Source organism: Larus michahellis, chromosome 3, assembly GCF_964199755.1.
Source record: "Larus michahellis chromosome 3, bLarMic1.1, whole genome shotgun sequence".
In the NCBI taxonomy this organism is placed as follows: Eukaryota; Metazoa; Chordata; class Aves; order Charadriiformes; family Laridae; genus Larus; species Larus michahellis.
Window position 1 is genome coordinate 60,611,450 of NC_133898.1, and position 21,451 is coordinate 60,632,900.

Genomic DNA, 21,451 nt, shown 5'->3' on the forward strand with positions numbered 1-21,451 from the left:
AATGCAGACACTTGCACACCCACCTGAACTTCTTCCCTTTGTTCCTGGGTTCATCGTGCCAGGTCCACCCAGGGATTCAGGAGCTCTCCACAATATCTGCATCTCAGTGCCTCCCCAGAGTGTCTCATCACCGACACTGCTGAAAGTCCCTTTTCAGTGTGTCCAGCTGTCACCCATGACAGAGTGGTGAATTTTAAGTACATAAACAAGATGTTCACAATAATGGCATCTACACAGCTGTGTACTTGGGAGACATTTGCCTTTTACTCAGACTGCAACTTTTCATTCTCATTTGTCCTTCCCATCTGCCTTCCAGCATCTGCAGAGACACACGAGCAGGAATTCCACAGCCAGTTTCATACAGCATGTACCTACCAGCTGAAACAAGTCTAGACGCGCGTGATTCATGAAAAAGCATGAAGTTTAGCTGTAAGCAGAACTACAGCCGGCTGCTCTGAGGAGAGCTAGCACGAAGGTGTTTCCAAAATACTAGGAGATAGACAGAAACAACAGACGTTTTAGTCAAAATGACCACCGTTGGGCAAAATCTAAAATGATGACCTAAATTGGTCACTATAGAACCATTCTCAGAGAACTGCTTCTACACTGCACTTACCAAGTAACGCAAAAAGAGAATTTGGATTTTACATCAATTGTGAAGTCAGGGTTATGAACAGAAATCAAATGCGCACAAGTATAACACGCGCATCGCCTTCACAAAACAGCCTTGCCAGAACAAACCGTGTAAACCAGGACCCAACCTACCACTCCGGAGTTTTGAAGCTCACACTACCGTACAGTCAAGGAAGACAAACACGTTTCAGCACTAATGCCAGAAAGCTTTTGTTTTCTCTCAGACTTACAAGGAGACTACACCTGTGACGCTGCATCGCTGCTGGCTGCACGGCATTAGTTTACACTGCTTGGATATATTTTAGTATTACTTAATAGAGACTGTAAGCCAGTGCTGATCCTAATCCTAGCCCTTGCTTAAACTTCAGTTGAACTTACTGACTGGTGGTAGCACAAGGGCTGCTGTTCTAAATCTCAGCCTTTGTACAGGCTCTTTATTAACACCTTAGGAATAGCTTAAGGGCAGGATTCTCTAGGATCAGTTAGCAAAAACATCTATTCAACTGCATCTTGTTGCAGTTGCATTTTCTACTTCTCAACATCCCTTACTCATTAGCAGGGCAAGTTTGGTGTTTTTCTGGTGTAACAGCTATTTTTCAAGAGTAAACCCTCTGATGCAAGAATTCTAGTATTAAATTTAAGTAATTTTAAAATATTGACAATGAAAGCAGATCCCAACAGCATCTTTCACATTTGAGAAAGATGGGTAACTTTTGAACTAGTTCAGAGAGCTAGACAGAATTTGCATTTTAAAAAAAAATTTATTTAGACATCTGTTGCTCTTAAATTGCAAAAGTTAAAAAGAGCACGCAGTGCACTGACACACTACTTATTACTTCTAAAGCTGTTTTAAGACGTAAGGTGGCTTCTTCAAGATAAGACAACTCAGCATGACCCAAATTCAACTATCCATTTCTCATATTTCTCAATGTCCGCAGCAGATACTGATTTAGAAACTTTCTTCAAAGCTATTTCAAAGTCTTCCATAGTTGTTGGCATGTGCATTTCGTCTCGGGAAAGATTTCTTATTTCTTCTGGTGTCAAGCCTTCAATACGCCTTCTCATAGCCATCAACGATGCATCTCTATTAAGGATGAAAAAGAAAAAAAGTTACTTAATACAGAATGGCGAGTTCAGTTGCCTGAAAGGCTCAACAGAGCGTTCCAGTTAAGCTCTTGCATTCCAAGATACAACAAGGAATTGTGAACTTTTACGGGAAGATCTCCAAGTGCTTGCACAACATACAATACCATGCTATCCATATTTTTCAAACACGGATTTGTCCTCACTGCCTCTTTGAATAGCTACTATCCACAAGCTAGTCAAAAGAGGTGAAGATTAACTGATTTATCCAATGCCAGCGCACACCTATGATGTAGCTGCTGTTTATAGTATTTCTAAAGAGGAAGAAGACAAAGTAATGGTTTCACTCCTCCAATGTATAAGGAGAAGTGACTGGAATGTTTTGAGTATTTCCTGGTCTAAATAGGAATCCCACTTCAAAGACAGAGGCATCAACAGTATCTACCTCCAACCTATACATTCACAGCTAAATGTTAAACCACAAAATCGGTTCAGCCTGTGGGTCCTCAAACTTAGTAAGTATTAAGTGCCTTTACAGGCGTGTCTTTTCTTGCTGCATTAAGTTTGACTGCATTTGGATTTCCAACTATTACTGATAGTACTATCAGTAGCAGCAGGTGATGAGCTGGTGAGGTGATAAATGGATAACACTGAAAGACTAAAGTTCCTGCTAATTCATCATCGTATAGCTTAGAATAAGAAGAAAATGCTACTTATTTTGTCTAGGAGTAAAAAAGATGGAAGGGTAATCCTGGCAATATCACAACAGTATCATATCATATTAGTAGATGAGAATCCAAAGAGAAAAACTTATACATTGTCTTCTAGGAGGATTTATGAAGACAGTTTCAGCATATTCTGCTTCAGTTCCACCACCTCCCCCAAAAAGAAACTATAACTGACAGACTTCATGGATTTGCTAAATAATTGTTAGCAATTAGAATGCATAATACAAAACCAACAATAATAAGTTTCAGAACAACTCCAAAAAGTTGCCTTGTTGAACTCCATCTTACTCAAATATCACCACGCTTTGCTGTTATATCATCCTTTGTGAACTAAAAGCCAGTGTCACACAATTGGGGGTGGGGGACCAGGGACGAGGGGGAAGCATCCCATCCATCTAATTTGCCTCCAGACAGCAGTTAAAAAAAAAAAAAAACAAACCACAAAGAACAACAAAACCAACCCAACCAAACAACCAAAACCCACCCAGCATAGCGCAACACACCCACAAAATTCAAGTCCCGCTGCTACGACTTTCTTCTGTAAAGAATTTTGGTGACAGACATTCTAAGGTCAACTCTTAGCGCTTTCTCAGATGCAGCCTTAGTGCCTGGAGAAGCACCAGAGCTACATTCAAAAAATAAGCAGCCACCCACTGGAACACGCAGCGGGGCTCAGTTCCGTTCCAAAGGCCTTTCAACCTTCATGGCCCTCTCAAAACGACGACTCAAGGCCAGTTCATCCTCACATCTAACATGCAATTTAGACACATTTTACATTTCCTGAATGTCTTTTTAAAATAAAGTTTCACCTTAATTTTCCATAGTTAAATGCTGACTGTTAGCAACTGTACTGTTATCTCTGACCAGTCTTCACTCTGGCTCAGCAAACTTTGGATTTCACCTCAAATTCTTTAAGGCAGGAGAATAATTTGAGCAAACCGGAGTTTTTGGCTCACTTTTTCTTAAGTTTTGCTTGTGTCACTAGCAAGGACTGTTATAGTCTACAAGTTGGAACTTTACTGTGCTTACATACAGTATCTCTGAACCACACAACAGCACTTTTAAATCAGCCGTATGTCTTTTTGTCTCAATGTAAATGAAACAATCACGTTTAAGATCTGTTTTTCCTGAGACCATTAACACAGTGTAAGTACACAGGCTAGTATGAGTACTTTCTTACTTATTTCAAATCATGCACATCCAAACCCCAGCTTGTCTGGATTTCTGGTTGCTGCCAACTCAGTCATCTCTAAGAAAGACTGCCACAAATGAAAGACTGGCGCGTTTCTTTTGTGGGTTTTTGTTTGTTTGTTTGTTTGCTTTTGCATTGTCTTTTTAATAGCATTTGTACAAATGGACTTTGATTAAAAATAAAAAGCAACAGCGTGTGTATATGTGTGTGTGTATATATATATATGAAGTTCACTCAAAAACATTACAAGTATTCTGACTTTTAAACAAGAGTATTGGTAGCCTGTATAAAATTAATTACAAATAACGAACACTGAACGGTCCGGAGACAAACTGTGGCTAAAATGCACAAAGAAGCAGGCCAAATAAACTCTCTTTCATATAACATGAACCTATTAGGCACAAACTCCTCTCAAAGCACTAGGACTGAGCAAAAGAACACCACAAATTCACCTCACAAACCTACAAACGGAACAAATCTGCACAACACTGATTCAGAGCAACTAACATACCATTCTTTTCCCAGACACTGTGTAAGGTTTGTTCAGGAAATAGTACTGAGCCTCCAAACTCTTACTTCAGCCTTAAGCGACCCTGCTGACAGAGCCTTCGGTGGCAGTTTTGCGTACAGGCCACTCGCATTCATCCCTGCGGCAAAGCATATTGTCCTCTCAGTTGTGCTGACAAGTGTTTGCAGAGAGGTATTAAGAATCAAGGCAAGAAATGGATCTGCGTTTGAGGAAAGTAATGAGGAGATGTTTTTAATCCAGAACAGTTCTCTCTTACCCTGTTCCAAAGTACAGCCCCACAACAGTTGTGTTGGCACAACTTGGAGCTGAAACCTTGCACTGCCACACTTCAGTGTGACCTCCAAAGCCTGAAAGCATAGTTACACAGGCGCTTATTAGATGATAACAGCGTCTTAACAAGTTTCAGTTTTGTCCCATACTGATGATTCCATAATTTGCCACCACTGCAACTGTGACAGTGCAAATCTTTAAAGGTAAACCAGATGACTGATATTAATCTCTTAAAAAAAAAAAAAAAAAAAAAAAAAATCAATCTTTTCCTTCCCTTTTTAATTTTTGAAAGAAAAGACTGGGGAAAGGATGAGAAGGTATTCTTAGTCAATTATTTCAGGAATCTAGTTTATAGAATAAGCCTACAAATGATTGTATGTAAAGAGTACTGAGGAGAAGGGGAGATAGAGGAGGTAGAAGAAAAGTCAGCCTCATCACTAAAGCCAATGTGCTGCGTACACAGCTCTTTTATTGTCACACAACACCTTTTCTGTGTCATGAAGGAAGAACACACTGCATTTTTACTTTAGTTATTCTGGTCTCTGCCACTATCACTTCTTAGGCATGGGTGTTTTGTTGAAGCAGCTGAACCTCAGTGGAATGACTGCAACTCTACAAGTTAAAGTCTACCATCCCTCGGATATTCTTCATGCTAGGAATTTGGTGTACATGAAAGAACATGGAATTTTACCTAAATCATAGCTTGTTTAGATTACTATGTTGCAACTGCTCTTTATCATTATTATATGAAAATATGAAATGGAAATCTAGGCAAATATTAATGCAATATTTCACCTTTTAGCCACACATAAAAGACAAGTTACAGTCTGTTTTTATCCAGGAACTTTAATCATGTAAATTAGTTACTTTACAAACAGTTTTCTCAGAGTTTGTAGCAGCAGCAACACAAATGACGCAATATTAACATACCTGCATACGTTGGTAATGTCTGCACCTGAATAACCCTCCATTTTCTCAGCTATATTTGCAAGGTCGACATCATCAGCCAGTTCCAGCTCTCGCAGATTGATTTTTAGGAGTTCCTCTCTACCTTTTGCTAATCAAAGAACAGAAAATTGAGTCTATACAATTTGCTTTCTAAAGATAAATAATGAATTGAAGAAGGATAAGAGGGAAGAACGAGAAAAGGATATTGTATTTGCTACAAAGGTAAATGGTCAATGTTTAGATTTAACCCGGTCCTGAATTCATAAATGAATTTGCATACATGTATTAATTAGATTTTTAAAGCGGGTGATCAAAATTAAAGGAATATTGACAAAGTTTAGATTTAGTCTTTTCAACCACTCTTATCCCTACGTCTTCATACCTGATGGTAAAGGAATGTAAATTCTTTTTTCCAGTCTCCGTCTTAGGGCTTCATCAATATCCCAAGGAAAATTAGTAGCAGCAAGTACCATGACCATCTTAGAAGGATCATCATTTTCAGTAGCCCCTCCAACACCTGCATTGGGAAAAGGAAGAAGTAAAATGTACATATGCTTTATGAATTTGCATGTAGAGAGAGAACAACATCCCCAATTCTATAACATTAAAGGAGCTACTCTATTGCACTTTAGCAAGACAAAGTGCAATAGAACCATTAAGTGCAACAGAGTTCAGTTTTTCGTCTATATGACAGGCTGCAAGCATAAATGGAGACTGTTCAATTAGCAGCAGTGGCAAAGGCCACTGCTCAGATCAGGAAGTTTCTCTCTACCATGGCTGGAACGTTTTTACAGCAGAATTGTTTGCATTTCTGCCATTACAGTGTTTGAATTTTCATATCAATGTCCTGAACAGCACATGAAGAAAAACAAAACAACCACCCCAAAGCCATCACTACACCAAAAATCAGATGCCCCCCGTTTCCCAAAAGTACTCAGTAACAGCCATACAAAAGTGGCATTACTCCCCTACAAAGTTTCTTCACTTAGGAATTCAGGCCAAATGTTTCATATACTCAGGTGGCTTCTTACAAACTGCTGAACTGAATGTTTACATTTGGTGGATGGACTCACAATTTCTCAGAGGCAGAGAGAACACCTCAGTCTCTAAAGCACTGTGAAACTGCTGCTATAGGAAGAAGTTAATTTCACTAAACTTGCTACCCTCTGCATTTACTGTTTTTGCTTATAATCATAGGATCGCGGTGTAGAATAGTCACTGTACCTACTCTGCCTGAAAATTTGCATATAAAACACCATTTAGGAACGCTCAAGCAAAAGGACTTCAAATAGTCGTTACTAATAAAATTAGCTTATGTACATACTTGAGTTATGAGAGCAGCATTACAAACAGCTCTGCTACTATTTAAAGTCAAACATAAAAGGCTATCAACATCAGAGAACCAGAAATAAATATACAAATCTTCTGACTCCTGGAATTCTATCACAAATTACTCCACAGATTAGCACTTTTCAGTTGCTCCTTTCCTTCTCCCTGCTCACCAAAAGAGTATAAAAAGGATGCCTCTATAGCAACTTTGCACAGCATTACCCACTTTTAAACTTTGTTGATTTGCAAAATATTAACCAAATAGCTGTAGTGAACTCAGTGTTTTAAAAAGAAAACTCTCCCATCCGCTTCTATAAAAAAAAAAAATTGCCTTCATTTTTTATTTATATCGGGCACAAGTTAGAACATAGGAAGTTCTGTTCAAATACACGGAAAAACTTCTTTACGGTGGGGGTGACAGAGCACTGGAACAGGCTGCCCAGGGAGGTTGTGGAGTCCCCTTCTCTGGAGACTTTCAATACTCGCCTGGATGCAGCCCTGAGTAATGTGCTCTAGGCAATCCTGCTCTAGCAGGGGTGTTGGACCAGATGATCTCTAGAGGTCCCTTCCAACTCTGAAGTTTCTGTGATTCTGTGATCTTTAGGAGAAAAAGAGATCCCAAAGAAGCTAAGTGTAGTGATTGCCTTTGAAGTTTAAATTGGAACAGGTGACAGTACTTTTGAACCACTTTTTGCTTCATTTTGGAGAAGATGTGATATGCTAGGTAAAGATTGAGAGGAGCAACTAATACTTCTTTTTCTTCTGCAGTTTTGACATCTCATATTCTCCTCTGAGGTCCATCATATAAGGTCATTGCTCAGATGCTAAAAATTGTAAATTAATTGGTATCTTTTTTCCTTCCACACTGATAGTCAGAATAGTGCATTTGTATCTTTTTACCACAATCTTATGTAAGGCTTTCAAACAAATTGCTTCTTGAGAATGAAGTTTTGATTATTGTTTTTCTCCCTCAAGTTTCCTCCAGTCCAGTACTTCCCAGCGATCAGGTTATTTACCATCCATTTGAACTAGCAGTTCTGCCTTCACACGTCGGCTAGCTTCATGCTCCTCTGAAGTTCCCCTGCGACTACAGATAGAGTCGATCTCATCAATAAATATAGTTGTTGGCGCATAAAATCGAGCCTAAAGAAAGCAAAAGATAAAGCAGAAACTGAAATGGCAGTCCACTCACACATAAGAAATAGCAGTATATTCAGAGCTGGGTAATGACACATTTACCCCAATGAATCAGCTTGTAAGTATCAAACAATACCAAATCTTCCCTCCCTCTCCTTGACCATTGCACACAACGACAGAGCGGCTGTGCATTCATTAATAACATCTGAGCACAACAGTTTTTGGCAAAGTCCTGTATTTGTTAGGGCTATAAACAAATGCTTAATAAGCTAAAGGCAGTTTTACACATTAGGAATAACATTTATAATGGTGAAAGTCATCGCAGAATGCTTGAATAAGAACTCAGTTAAAGCTAGGACAAACATTAAGCTAGGACACCACGATATGGAATCTGTCCAACATACAGGTCAACTGCAAAATAACTCTAACCTTTCTGAAAACAAGAGAAGTCAAAGACAAGGACCTGCAATAATAAAAGCTATTGTCCTACAGCAGTTGAGATGCTGTCCATTGTGTATATGCATTTTTCATTGACAGGCATGATATCAACTCATTTAATATGATCAAACTATATTGTAAAGTATCTTTTACTTGACTTTTCTGACTACCGTATTGCTACTCTGCCGCCCCCTTCAGTACTGGGCACCCTAGCAAACACTACATGCAAACCTGGTAACACATGAAAAAAAAAAAAAAAAAGACTAAATATTCTGAGCCAATTTCATGTGTTATGTGCTTTGAAGCCAACTACAGTTTGGAAACTTGCCTATTTTAGGCACAAACAAACAAAAAAACCACCCACAACAACAACAAAACATGCAACATCTGAGTAGGGCTGTCACCCAGAAAACAACTGGATTCCATCTCCAGTTTTACATTCAAGTATGTTCTACAGCACTCATCAGCTTATACAGAGCTACCTCTAATGTAACAAGCTATCCCTGAAAATAAAGATGACCTCATTTTTCATTTTTTATAAAGCTATTTAGGAATACCCAGATCTTGAATGTACACGGCCAAATCAGAAGGTCCTAAAGTGTTTGAAACTTGGAGAGCTGTTTATGTATGCTATGAGTTCTAAATCTTGGCAAGGTTTCACTATTACAGAAGTAATTCTACTTCATTATCTCACTATTTATATTCAGAAACTTCAATCACCATTTCAAACAGCAGACGAACAAGTTTCTCAGATTCTCCTCTGTATTTTGAGGTAAGCGTAGAAGAAGAAACATTGAAAAAGGTAGTCTTGCATTCAGTGGCTACAGCTTTTGCCAGGAGGGTCTTTCCAGTACCAGGAGGACCAACCATCAATACACCCTATTAAAATGAAAAAGAATCACTTTTAGGACAAGACTCAAAACACAGGCAATTTCACAGTTTGTTTAACAGCGTAATATTAAAATACTAGATGTAAACTTTCCCTTGAAAAGTTATTCAAAGTTAGGTAATGAATTACTATTGCTTACTTGCAATAATACAGCTGAAGGTAGTATAGTTACGTGGCTGACATATTTTATTTTGTTAGTACTATTTACCATAAATTTTGTTACTAAAAAGTGGAAAGAATTTATAAACTGTGAAACACCTGAAATTTCTTGTTCCACCAAGATCCAATCTCAGAATCCTACTTATGATCACAGGATCAGATTTTTTCATACCTTCCATGGTCTTCTAATTCCCTTAAAAAATTCCGGCATCCACATGGGTAAAACTACAGCTTCCTTAAGGAGCTTTTTAGCTTCTACTAAATCAGCAATGTCATCCCTGACAAAAAAAAAAAGTTGTTTGACAGATTCAGACAGGCTGCAAAAGAATCAGTCCGCAGCTCAAACCAATATGCAATTAAACTTGTTATGTAACGGCTCTTCCATAACTCAGGAAGATGAGTTGGATTTCTTTATGTTCCAGTGGCAAAAGCCTACAACAACTATAGTAGACATCCAGCTACAGCAGACTCCAGCTGGATGCAAAAGCAGAGAGACGCATTAACTATTTCACTAGAGCACCGTTGTTCCAATTCACAGAAAGAACAGGCAGAATAAGGCAGGTTAAACTTATGCTAGTTACAGATAACATTTTCTTTTGCCAAGAGGTTGTCCGTCCCTGAAATTTGAATACCATCTTTCATCGTTACGAGAACAATTTACTGAAGACTAGGAAATGGAGCTGAATTAAAAGAATTGTTAGAATTCTCTTTCAGAGTTACAAATATATTAATTCTTAGATACTTTATAGGCTGGTCTTATTTTCTTGAGGGTAACTTTCAGGGCCTTCTGTTTATCAGCACGTGCCCAACTAATATTTTAGTTTCGAAACATATCTATATGGAGAAGTAGTTTCAAATCTGAAGCTGTAATTTAAGATTCAATATAAAAACCGAAACATGTATTTACATACTAAAATGAAATACATGACAGTTGCATGCATACAAAGTTGTTTGTGGGATTGTTCAAGTTTTTTTTAAAGCCTACTTTGTTTGCCAGGAGATTTTTGCTCATTTAATCCTCACAAAACCGCCTAAGCTTGGAAACATTTGGAACACAAAACAACCTTTGTATAAGGTTTAATATTTAACACATTTATGTAAAGGTACTGGCACGTGGTTGTATTTTATACTGGCAGACACATCACATCCAGTAAGATTTCAAAGGGTTCCTATATTGACATAACTTCTTTGTTAATTAGTTTTTTATCTTGGTACGCCCCTGGGTAGCAAAACAGGTTTTAAAATGAAGAGACACTAGCAGACACTAGAATCTTATCCATTGCAAAAGAGTATCTCAAAAAATGATTTCAGGACTCAAACATTTCTAAAAGTTTGAGAAGCTTTGTATGGCCAGGTTGGATAGGGCTTTGAGCAACCTGATCTAGGGAAAGATGTCCCTGCCCACGGCAGGGGGTTGGACCGGATGATCTTTAAAGATCCAACCCAAATTATTCTATGAATCTACGGGTGGAAAAAAAGTTCTAAAAATATTCAACTACACAGGAAGTTTAGTTGCCTATTTAACGAGTAAAGAAAAACTGTAGGTACTTTTTATACGTAAGCATGTGCTGAAAGACTTAATTCCTGTCATATTGTATAAGAGGAAAAAGAAACAAGTCAGAAAGACTGGCAGCAGTGTTCAAACTTACCATCGAATGTTGGGATTCTGAGAAATTATATCTCTTTCCAAAGCTTCCACTAAATCTTTATCATATCCAGTGCTATCAAATTTCTTTGGTTCAGACTCTGAAATCTCAGATGTGGATTTGTTCTACATATAGAGGACATAACAACACAAATACATAACAATGGTTATGCTACTGGTGGATTTTTTTATAACAAGCCCACAATAGCATCATATTTCTAGAAGGCAGCAACATAAACCAGCACGAAAATTATGAAGCATCCTGCTGCACTACAGGATCTATGTGGTTCACCCAGAGTTTTGGACTGCCCTGGTCCCGTCTCCTTCTCCCCAAAGCCAGTACATTGTACTCATGCAGTTTCTTTGCTTTAGTAGGTAATTAGAACTGCATACACCTATCCCAGTGTAACAGTGTCCACCTCTTCTCCCAGGGAAATCAAAAACTATCTGAGACAGTAGCTGTGAGGGTAGGGGGATTTATGTGTGAGACTGGATCAGAAAGCGTCACATTGAGCTAGAGTATCTCAAATCCTGTGTCACAAATATGCCATATATATGACACACAAAAACAATTAAGCAGGACTTCCTTACGTAGGATGAGCAAAGGTCATCTGCAAGAAGACCACAGAAGTAAAAGAGAGCTAATTAATTGATGACACAGAAGCTTGGACAAGAACAGCAGAGAAGCAGCTCTGCAGTAGAGCAGAAGCAAAGATGATACACAGTTGAAAGGGCTCAAACAGCAGAGATCATGCAACTGAAAGGACATAAAATGCACTAGACGTACCCCGTTTTTTTATACACTTAACAGCAAGCACTGGTGATGACAGAACAACTGTAAAAAAGAAGAGAGACCTATCCTGTCTCTGTGTGTGTGTATATCCTTAGTGAGAGAGGATTATCAGTCAAAGACAAAGTAATTTAGCTCCTAATAAAAGTAGTAGCTTACATAGCTAAACAATTCCACCCTTGTAGTTTATACTGTTTCCACAGGCCACAACACCTTGCCACAACAGAAGTTTGCTGAAGCTAACAAACTATTACATGGATATTTGATTTATAAGACTCTGGAAAACTATGAATTTAGTGTCTTCAGTACGATCTCTTACTCTGGCAATCAGCTAAATTTATGGAGACCAGAGTACAAGCAAAAAAACCGTATCATTCTCTCTCATAAATTATGTTGGGTTTGTGTTTGTTTTTAACTGAAGAGAGTCTATCTGGAGTTAATACCAGATCCGAACAAAAAAAGAAAAAATAAGTAAAGGTCTCCCTTTAAGATTAAATAAGTCTTGAAATGTTTTGGAACAGCTGAGTCAATCTCAGTCTAAAATATAGGAAAGCAATTAAAGAAACCACAAGGACATCCCATTTGAATGAGTTCCATCAGGCTTGGTTTCAGTAATTCAGTGGTATATTTTAACAACTATCTCCAAGTTGCAGTAAACAAGCCCACATTTACCAGATCACTTCCTCCAGATGAGGGTTTGTTTTTGTTGTTTTTTTTTTTTTAATTAATCTGTAACCAAGACTGTCCATAAAGCAAAGATACCTTCCAAGGTGAGAGTCAAATCAGCATGCTGACTTGAACAGAAGAACTATTTTATAGGCATCTAATTTTACAAATACACTCAATATTAAGAAAACATGCAAGCTTACCTTTTCCTCTTTTCCTTTATTTTGCTGATCCTTTTTTTCCCGGCTGCGGACCGCCTTCCCTTTATCATTGGGATTTCGAGACGATGGACGGTGAGGGCCTCTGACAGCTGCGCTTATACGATTATTGTGACCTCTGCAATCACTGCACGGAGCAGACTGACGTTTTCTGGGTCCTGGCGAAGGTCTAATTAGTTGTAACATATGCAAAAAGCCTCAGTGTAAAGTCATTGGTGAGCACTATATAACCAAATCAAGTGGTTACAAACCAAAAAGCCATTTTGCTCAAGATAAAAATCTGTATGTCAGAAACAAGACAGACGTTTTTAGACAGTCACTAAAAATCCATTTTCCCTTTGCCACAAACTCAGGGCTCATTTGCTTAAAATGACCTCCTTGCTTTGTATAAATAAACAGAAGTAAACATAGTATTATAGAGCTTAGGAAAAAAAGCAACAAAAAACCACCAAGAAAAACCACCCCACCCCCAAAAAACAACACAATATATTTTCTCCTTATCACAATGGTCCTCACTGTCCTACCCAAAGAAATGTAAATGTTTATTCAGAGTGACAGTTTTATTTTCACTTCCTTTTATTTTCACTTCTTAGGAAAGACAATGTGTGTGTGAGGCCTCCAGTTGTTTGAAACTGGAGTTCTTCTAGAGGCACATATGAATAAACCAGTATTGTAACTGGTGTTATGGATTTCTTTTTTAAAATTCAGGTTCATCTGCATACAAATCCATTACTCTCACAGATACAGTTTTTCCACGGGCCTTCCTAAAATTCCAGCATTAATAAGCTATCAGTCAAGTTTAAGTTTAGGGAATATTTCTAGAGAACAGAAAACGGAAGATTTGGAGAACATTTACTTGGACTAATAGATGTGTTTCGACATATCATTCAAGATATATCAGGATCCAGTACCTTCACAAAAGTTGCCTTTAATTGATTCACAGCAGCAAGCTGGTCAGAACTGTACGTACCTCTTCAGGGCAAAACGCATATTGGGCGCATGAATATGCTAATGTAAGACCCTATGTGTTAAAGTCTTTTCATTCTCCAAATGGAGTATCTACCAACCTACACTTTTATTTATGAGCACCTAGCCACCTCTGAATTCCACCCCAAAGCTCAAAATAAAGGAAAAGTGTGACTACACATCTAATTTCCACATAAATTTGTGAGTTCTGCTATCTCAGTATAGGAATTTACATGGTCCAAGTTTTCACTTCGGCTTTTTCATATTACCACAACTCAATACTTTACCAGCTAACAATAGAAATGGAACAGAAACACACTCTCACATCTTTTCCTTTTTGGAAACATGAATTTGTGTATCTTTTCTCTAGAAAGCTTCAAAATATTAGGAAAGTTCTACCTCCTAGACTCCATTTTTCCAGAAGGTTTGAATGAAACTGTCTAGCAACGTTCCAAAGTTATTAAATGAGATAAACAGAGACAGTGTGATCACACAAAACCCATTTCTTTCAGAAAGCAGGCTTAAAATAAAAATGCAAAAATGCATCTATAAACACTGAAGTTATCCATCTGTGAGAAATAGCTTGTAAATTCAAAGCCTCAAAGAACAGCTTGACAGTACAGCTAAGCCGATCTAAATAATTACTTTCTGTCAAAATGCACAGTTCCATGCCTGCTTTGCATGCACTCCTGGTTCGTTCCTTCACGCTACCACTGGCATGTGTTAGAACCTCCAATTAGCTAGTTCAGATAGCTAATCTCAGGAAGAAAAACACAACAAAACCAACTAAGAGCCAAACAAAAAAATACTAGCCCCACAAAACACTGTATTTTTACCAGTTTAGCATCCTGAACCAGCTAAACAGCCCCAACAAAGGCAAAAGTGAAATAAACCTCAGGCAACTGTGGAGGGTAGGACTGTCCTTTCAGCAGCAGCTATGCTGTCAAACCACACCACAAGGCCTTGGTTTCACAGACACTAACCCAGCATCATTTAAAACTACTTCTGAAATAAGCAGGCTTGCCTGCAGCTGCTTGTTCCCACCCCTTCCCTTGGGCTTATGCTAGCCTAACTGACCAGTTCATGAGGCAGATCAGGGAACCACCTTGCTACACAAAAGGAACTGAGCTTGGACATTTCTAGATTTCACTGTTAACTCTGATAATACTTCTTCATCTTATTCATATCAGCTCCATGCAGAATCAGTTTAAAGTTGATGAGAAGATCAATTTGGGAATTGAGCTTCCATGGAATGGCAAGTTTATCTTAAGTCAGAGAAGGAGAAAAAAAAAAGAAGAGGAGAAAAAAAAAAAAGGCTCGACATTAGTCAAGCCTATATAAGATAAAAGCCCCAGAATGTGTAAGTGTTACACATCTAAGTTCTAGAACGAAAATTACACGGGAGTAGGCTGACATGAAAGCACACTTTGCCCTGATAAATGGTAATTTAGGTCTTCGGTTTTCCTCTTACCTACGTTCAGCAGGTACTGGCAAAGACCAGACTTCTGCATCATGAGCTGGTAATTCTTGCTGTGAAGCTTTCAAAGGAGTACTGTCTAGTTTAAAACTCTCTAGAGTTTTCATTATATCTTTCACATGCTTAGCTTCCACACTTATCTCCTGCCAAACCTGATAAACAAAAAAAAAAGGTAGATTAAGCACATTGCAAATAAGTTTGTAAGAGTCCTCTGTTCGAGCTCATGTAATGCTTGGATGGATTCCACAAGGTTTCACAAGCTACCTGATTTTACTTTAATAGACAAGAATAACGCACGTGAGATATTAAGAAGGTTTTTCTGCCTTCCTCAGCACATTTAAAGAATAAACAAATAGATTTTTGGATTTAACACCAAAGAGACTTTTGATAAATTTTGCATATTAAAGGAGCATGACAGAAGAGAGTGCAACCTAATAGACTGAATGCCAATGAAAAAAATGATCATTTGTGTTAAGGATAAATTAACATGGTAGCCACAACTCAGTTTCTATTAAGGATCTATAAGGCCCACTAGAAAAACACAGAGAGGGAAATAAAACTATTCAGAATGATACCAGCCTAAAAAACTTCAGCATAACAGGGGCACTCATCAGCAAGAAGCTGACAAGCCAGACAGTGCACTGGCTGCACAGGGCTGTGTTCCATTGCCTGTTTTGTCATTATCAGAGCAAGAAATCATAAAGACGACTTAAATAAGTCTGTGTAATAACAAAAAAAGCCTATCTATAACAGCACTGCAGTTTATCAGAGAATGGTGTATTTTTATACTTTTGCTTACCATAAGACACGCAATTTTTGCTACTTCAGTGCTTTTCGCTCAAAACGTCCCAGAAAGGTACTATTTACCTGTTGCCATTTCTGTTGCAGATACGTATCTCTGACAGAGTAGAGGTACTTATTCATTTGGTCGAGAACTCCCTGGTAGTAGACCATCGCAGAGTCATAATTTCCCAGTAAGGCATATTCACGGGCCAGCTTTACATTCTCACTGATCATAACAAGGCTCATGTTCAACATGAAACTGAAAAAAATAGGCAATATTAAGGAAAAAAGAAAATAATCCCAGGACTAGAACAAATTTTTGCAAGTATTTTCATACGCTCATTACCACATTTGGCATATCGAAATGTAGAAGCTGGAAATACACTGGTTAGAAAAAGGCCCTAGAACAAATGTCATCCACATAAAAAGGTAATTGTTTCTGTATTACTAGAAATGAAACTCTTCACTTCATAAAACTTCATTGAAAAGCATATGCAAGATATGCAGATTTAAACGTACCGTTGCAAGCCACAACTGCATACACTCCTTCCCTCTTGGTATTTTATTTTTAGCACTACAACATCACCCATACTATCATGGCTTGTGGTTTAAAAAAAACCCAACAAACAATAAACCAAAGCCCTTCCTCCAGATGCATTAGGTTTGGTTAATTTTTTTGCCTTAACATTCCACGCATACAAGTTTAACAGTCTGATTTTGCCTTGTTGAGAACACTATTTTCCCATTTGTTTAATTTTACAATTCTTCAGTTTTATTTAATGTTTCTTCGAAACAAATATCCACCTTCCATACCCAGCCTGCACCTTCCTATCACCTTCATTTTTACACTTAAAAAGAGACTCTTGAAAAATGTTGAGGCCGTTAATTTATCACTGAAAAGTAAGGAAACGCCACAATTAAACGTTTAGTGTGTAGCTACCCACTTTATTTAACATTTTGTTCAAACCATGCTACTCTTCCCCACTAGCAGGTTGGAGTTTTTTTGAGCAAACATGGACTGTGACCATTTCCACTTTGTACCACTAGTAGAATCTGTGCTTTTAGATTAGAATAGCACAGAATTATTATTTACACAAATACAGCAATAATCCGAAGCAGTAGACTTACTCTTTACAGTACACCCACTGTCCATATAGCAGTCATCTCTATGTTCTTATCCATTACTTATACATCCCATCCCCTTCTTCTCTAAGATACCTGCACTGTCTCCACTTTTCCTGTCTCTTGCACCCCAAGAATTTCCCCATTCTTCTCCTAATTTCCTAGAACCAAGCACAGAAAATGTTAAAATAAGCAAAAAAACATGCCTGCTGTCGTCTTGCTCTCCTTTCGGTACCTGTATCCAATACCAGTAAGAAGCAATTGCAGACAAGCAATTACAGCTAAGCCCTGGGATGAAGCATGCTTGATACAGATCAACTATTTAAAGAATGTAAGAGGTACTAAACTCACATGCGCAATAAACAGACTTAAGACTGAACACATTTCAAGACCAGGTCATGGTCAAATTTGGACACATTATCAGAGGTTTCAGAGGACACATTTTGATTGTTAAAATATCAGCTCCCCGTTGTAAAGAGGGGCTGCTATGTACAAATCAAACATTTTAAGACTTCCACTCCTTTTTCTGTCCCCTTCCCAAGCAGCTTTATGCACGGACACATGGCTGATCCATTCCTGAGCCAACATCCTCTTCTTTTTTCTGCCTTGCTCTTCCTTCCCCAGTTTCCCTTGCAGCAGATAGCTGCTGTGAAAAGTTTCTGCCCGAAGAGCAGATCTCTGACAGCCCACACCCATCCACACAGAAGGGACCCGTGGAGTTGAGCCTGAAAACCTGCTGTCATAAGAAGCTACACTATATAATCTCACTCTGGCCAGAGGCTCGCTGAGCTGGCCACAACGATGTCTACAAGCTGATAGCTAATGTGACCAGCAACTACAAAGACTACCATATGCCAGGCTAATTAGGCTTTGGAGACACTGTTTGACTTGGGAGTTTTGTTGGTTTTTACCTCAGGATGTTTGTCAACTGCTGTATGGATCATCACGCAGATATTACCAAAGTTTTCCCTGCTATATTTAGGAGCAAGCTTTTCCACTCCTGCTCATCCTACCAGATACACCTGTTTGCCTGTCCTGAGAATTCAAACCGATGACTAACACTACTGAAATCACAAGTTGAGCAAGTTGCTAATAAACATTTTTTAAAAATCAAGTAATAGCAAGTTACTAAAGCCAAACTAGACTTTCAAACACAGGGACAAGTCATAGATAACTTTTTTTTTTTTTTACACTTAATGCTGTAGAGCAATCCAAGCAAAACAGAAACTCTGTTTAAATATTCAGGAAAAAAAAAAAAGCTTGTAAGAGCAGTTTTCATCTGGAAATGTGAAAATAGCATGAATAAAAAAAAAAAAATTATCTAAAGAGGTTAAGTCCGAAAGGTACGAAAGTTTGGGACCAAAATGACAGTACTGCACATAACAGAAGAGTGCACATGATTTTTCAGGTGAGAGAAGACAGAAAGGAAGAAGAGAAAGGAGAAACAGACAGAGAAGAAGAATGAGCTAACATCCCATATGGGGAGGGGGGGAAGGAAAGAAAAGGGAAAAAAAAAAGAAGGTGCTCACTTAAATTTAGAATGCTTCCAACATAACCAGAAGTAGTAATTCCAACGAAAACCTAAGAATCTGTCTGTTTCATCAGTGGTATTGAGAAGGCAAGAGAATTTAGTTTAAACTAGAAAACCAATTTAAGTTGTTGCTTCACACTGAGTCATAACAGCAGAAGAGCTTGAAGTGGCTTCCAAATACAAAGCTCTTGTACACAAATGGGGCAGAAAAAGCTGATGATTCTGCTTATATGTCTGGACATGCCACTGCTGCTGCCACTTGAATACAGGCAGTGTCAGAGCTGATACGTTACCATGAGGCTGCAGGCATCCTGCACCTGTAACTGAAGATGATGAAGCAGCTGTAAAATGGTGGGGGGGGGGGGAGGTAAACCCCGCAGTTAGAGTGCCAATCTGAAACCAGATTGCAGCAGAAAGTTATAGTAGACTGGCAGCTCAGAGTAGGGTGTAAAACACATAACACATGAGAGAGGCGTGAGTACGTACAAATCCAGAGTTAAACCAGACCTGAAGGAATTAAAAAATAAAAACACAAAAGCAACTAATCCTGCACCACATAATAATTTTTAAAGTGTTTACAAAAACCTCGTACTATCATGTAACAGGATGTCAAAGCAGCAAGGCTGCACTTATCAGCTATGACCCTTCCATGAATCATGCCCAGTGAAGTTATCTCTGTTCCAACAGCAACTGAAGGAGCTTGTAAAGTTTACAACAAACAGGATATAAGACAAATAACCTAAGCACTTTGTCTTGCAAGTTTAATTTTACACTGTGTAAAAACACACTTCACAACACAAATGCTCACTCTCTACATTAACTGTGAGTATTTACAGTTCCCTGAAATTAACACAATAGAAACCCATCAAATCAACCCATTTCTAGTAACAGAATACATTTTATCATTTGCTCCAAGCCCCTAAAATACTGTTAGAGTTCGGAACAGCCAACAGTAGCATGGGCTGAAACCTAACAAAGGTTCAAAGATACCTACAACTTTTGAGAATAAGGCTTTGTAACTTATTTTTATATTTTATGTTAAATATAAGATCCCAACTATCGTCAAGAAAACAGTGGGAATAAAGTCGCTGTGGATAGAGTACATCGTGGATGTAAGAAATTATCATAAGGAACGACTATAAGTAATTTCTGCTCGCGTTCATACATTAGAATTTGGGAAGTCAAAACCTAACACTGTTTCAATCCTGTTTCACTCGAAAATCCCCCACAACTTTAAAAAAATAAAAGATGAGATCAACAAGCAGATGTTGGGAGGGAAGATTAAAGTTGGGGTCTATCAGCTACTCTGGGGATCCATCAACTACTCTGCTGACTCAGAGAACTGCACAAGCCACAAAGGGAAAATACCTCCAAAGAGTCCTTCAGTCCAACCTTAATGCTTGGACTATGCCAGAGCCTGAATTCTGGCAAAGCATACACGTTTCCATTATTTCAGCCTGCTATGCAGGCTCTGACATCAAAGCAATCATGCAAAATTTAGGAAGTTCTCTCAGCAGGCCAGAAGACAGGAAAAAAACCCGCCAAAGTAATATCTTTCAGGAATCAATTTTTACAGATGACATAGTGGCCTGCAATTATTAGACTGCATCATATCTCTGAGTTCCCCTCCAGCTTTAATATCCTACTTCATAACATCCACTCCTAGCAACATTTGGTATTGATGAGCGATTGTGCTAATTACTTGGGAAACAGCAGAGTTGCCAGACTTATTGGATGCTGAACAAACTGGTTCTCATCCACTCATTGTATCTAACAGTAACCGTAGGGAAAGAAAAATCACCAGCAACCATGAACACAAGCATACTTAGATGTCTGTGCAAAAAAAAAAAAAAAAAAAATTAAAAAAAATCATTGGATACACTGTTGGCAAAGGATTTTATGTTTTCAAGGCTAAGCTTTTCAAAAGACTTAAAAAACCATAAATCGTGTTGCCTGCTCCCCATTTCAGCGGGGCTGGCGTTCTTTCAGATGGTCACTGCTACTTTAGCGAGCTGCTCAGAAAACTTAGAAAGTGTCTGCAGCAGAACGTGTGTCTAGAATTGATGCCTACCCCTTCTCCCTGCAGAGAAAACTAATGTAATTGCGAAAAGCTTACTTTATTAAGAAAAAAAAAAAAAAAGCAACAGGTGTGCGGAAGGGAGGAGCACAGCCCATAGCTCAGTGTCCGGAGGGGCTGGTGCTTGAAGGGAGCAAACCCCCGGCCCGGCTCCTCCGAGAGCAGCCGAAGCGCGTCTCCCCCCCCCGCCCCGGCCTTTCCATGACTTTAGGGACGCCGCGGCGATGCCTCGGGCGACTCCCGGCACGTGCAAGCTACCGCAGCGACATTACGACCGACGGTGCAAGGGTCGCGGGTGTCGCGACAAGCGACTGCTCCCCCTCCGAAGCGGCGAGCGGACGGAGGAGCCGAACACGACCCCCGACTCCCGCCGGGGCGGAGGGGAGCCCGGCTCCCCTCAGGCCGGCCCACGCCACGCGGGGCGCCGCCGTCGTCCCTCGCGTCAGGCCGAGGCGCGGGGGGGAACCCCACAACGGCCGTATCGGGGCCGGGGTGGGGAGTCACGACAGGACGCAGCCTGGCCGCCATAAGGCGGGAAGACAGCGCGCGTCTCTCTCTCACTTACTCCTCTCCAGAGCTCGGCCCCGCCGCAGCAGCAGCACCTCGCAGCAGCCACAACCCCTCCGCTTTCTTCCTCCCCCTTCCTCCTCCAGCGGCGCTAACCCCACCCCCGGCATCTCCCGCCCAACCTCCCTCCCGCCGCCACCGCCGCCCGCAGTTTAAAGGCAAATCCGGCTGCGTCACTTCCAGCCCGGCGAAGGGTCAAAGTCCGCCCATCAACACCTTGACGTCCGTTTTGGCGTTATTACTGACAGCGCTGAGCTTTTTTTTTTTTTTTAAT

General features: G+C 39.4%; 1 protein-coding gene across 3 annotated transcripts; it reads right to left on the minus strand.

Annotated features, from left to right (window-relative positions):
* Window positions 1–247: 247 nt before the first annotated feature.
* Window positions 248–21,300, minus strand: KATNA1 (katanin catalytic subunit A1). 3 transcript variants are annotated; one of them, XR_012586198.1, is made up of 12 exons: window positions 21,176–21,300; window positions 15,965–16,139; window positions 15,092–15,249; window positions 12,640–12,823; window positions 10,985–11,106; window positions 9,508–9,613; window positions 9,008–9,166; window positions 7,729–7,855; window positions 5,766–5,900; window positions 5,366–5,492; window positions 4,148–4,283; window positions 1,378–1,717 (listed from the first exon to the last, which is right to left on the minus strand). XR_012586198.1 is itself a non-coding variant. In XM_074580386.1 (11 exons), exons 2-11 carry the CDS (start codon window positions 16,133–16,135, stop codon window positions 1,519–1,521), a joined length of 1,488 nt encoding a protein of 495 aa, XP_074436487.1. In that variant the 5' UTR covers window positions 16,136–16,139; window positions 21,176–21,300; the 3' UTR covers window positions 248–1,518. The 3 variants fall into 3 exon arrangements, 1 of the variants encoding a protein (XP_074436487.1); XM_074580386.1 differs by lacking the exon at window positions 4,148–4,283 and having other exon boundaries at window positions 248–1,717; XR_012586197.1 differs by lacking the exon at window positions 21,176–21,300 and having other exon boundaries at window positions 1,381–1,717; window positions 4,148–4,364; window positions 15,965–16,157.
* Between the last annotated feature and the right edge of the window lie 151 nt (window positions 21,301–21,451).

Coding starts and splice junctions, on each gene's coding strand:
- KATNA1 (XM_074580386.1), bottom strand. CDS start 16,135: ATGTTGAACATGAGCCTTGTTATGATCAGTGAGAATGTAAAGCTGGCC. Junction 5,901..7,728: donor ACTGCTAGTTCAAATGGATG/GTAAATAACCTG, acceptor TTCCCAATGCAG/GTGTTGGAGGGGCTACTGAA. Junction 5,493..5,765: donor TTACATTCCTTTACCATCAG/GTATGAAGACGT, acceptor TTCTTTGATTAG/CAAAAGGTAGAGAGGAACTC.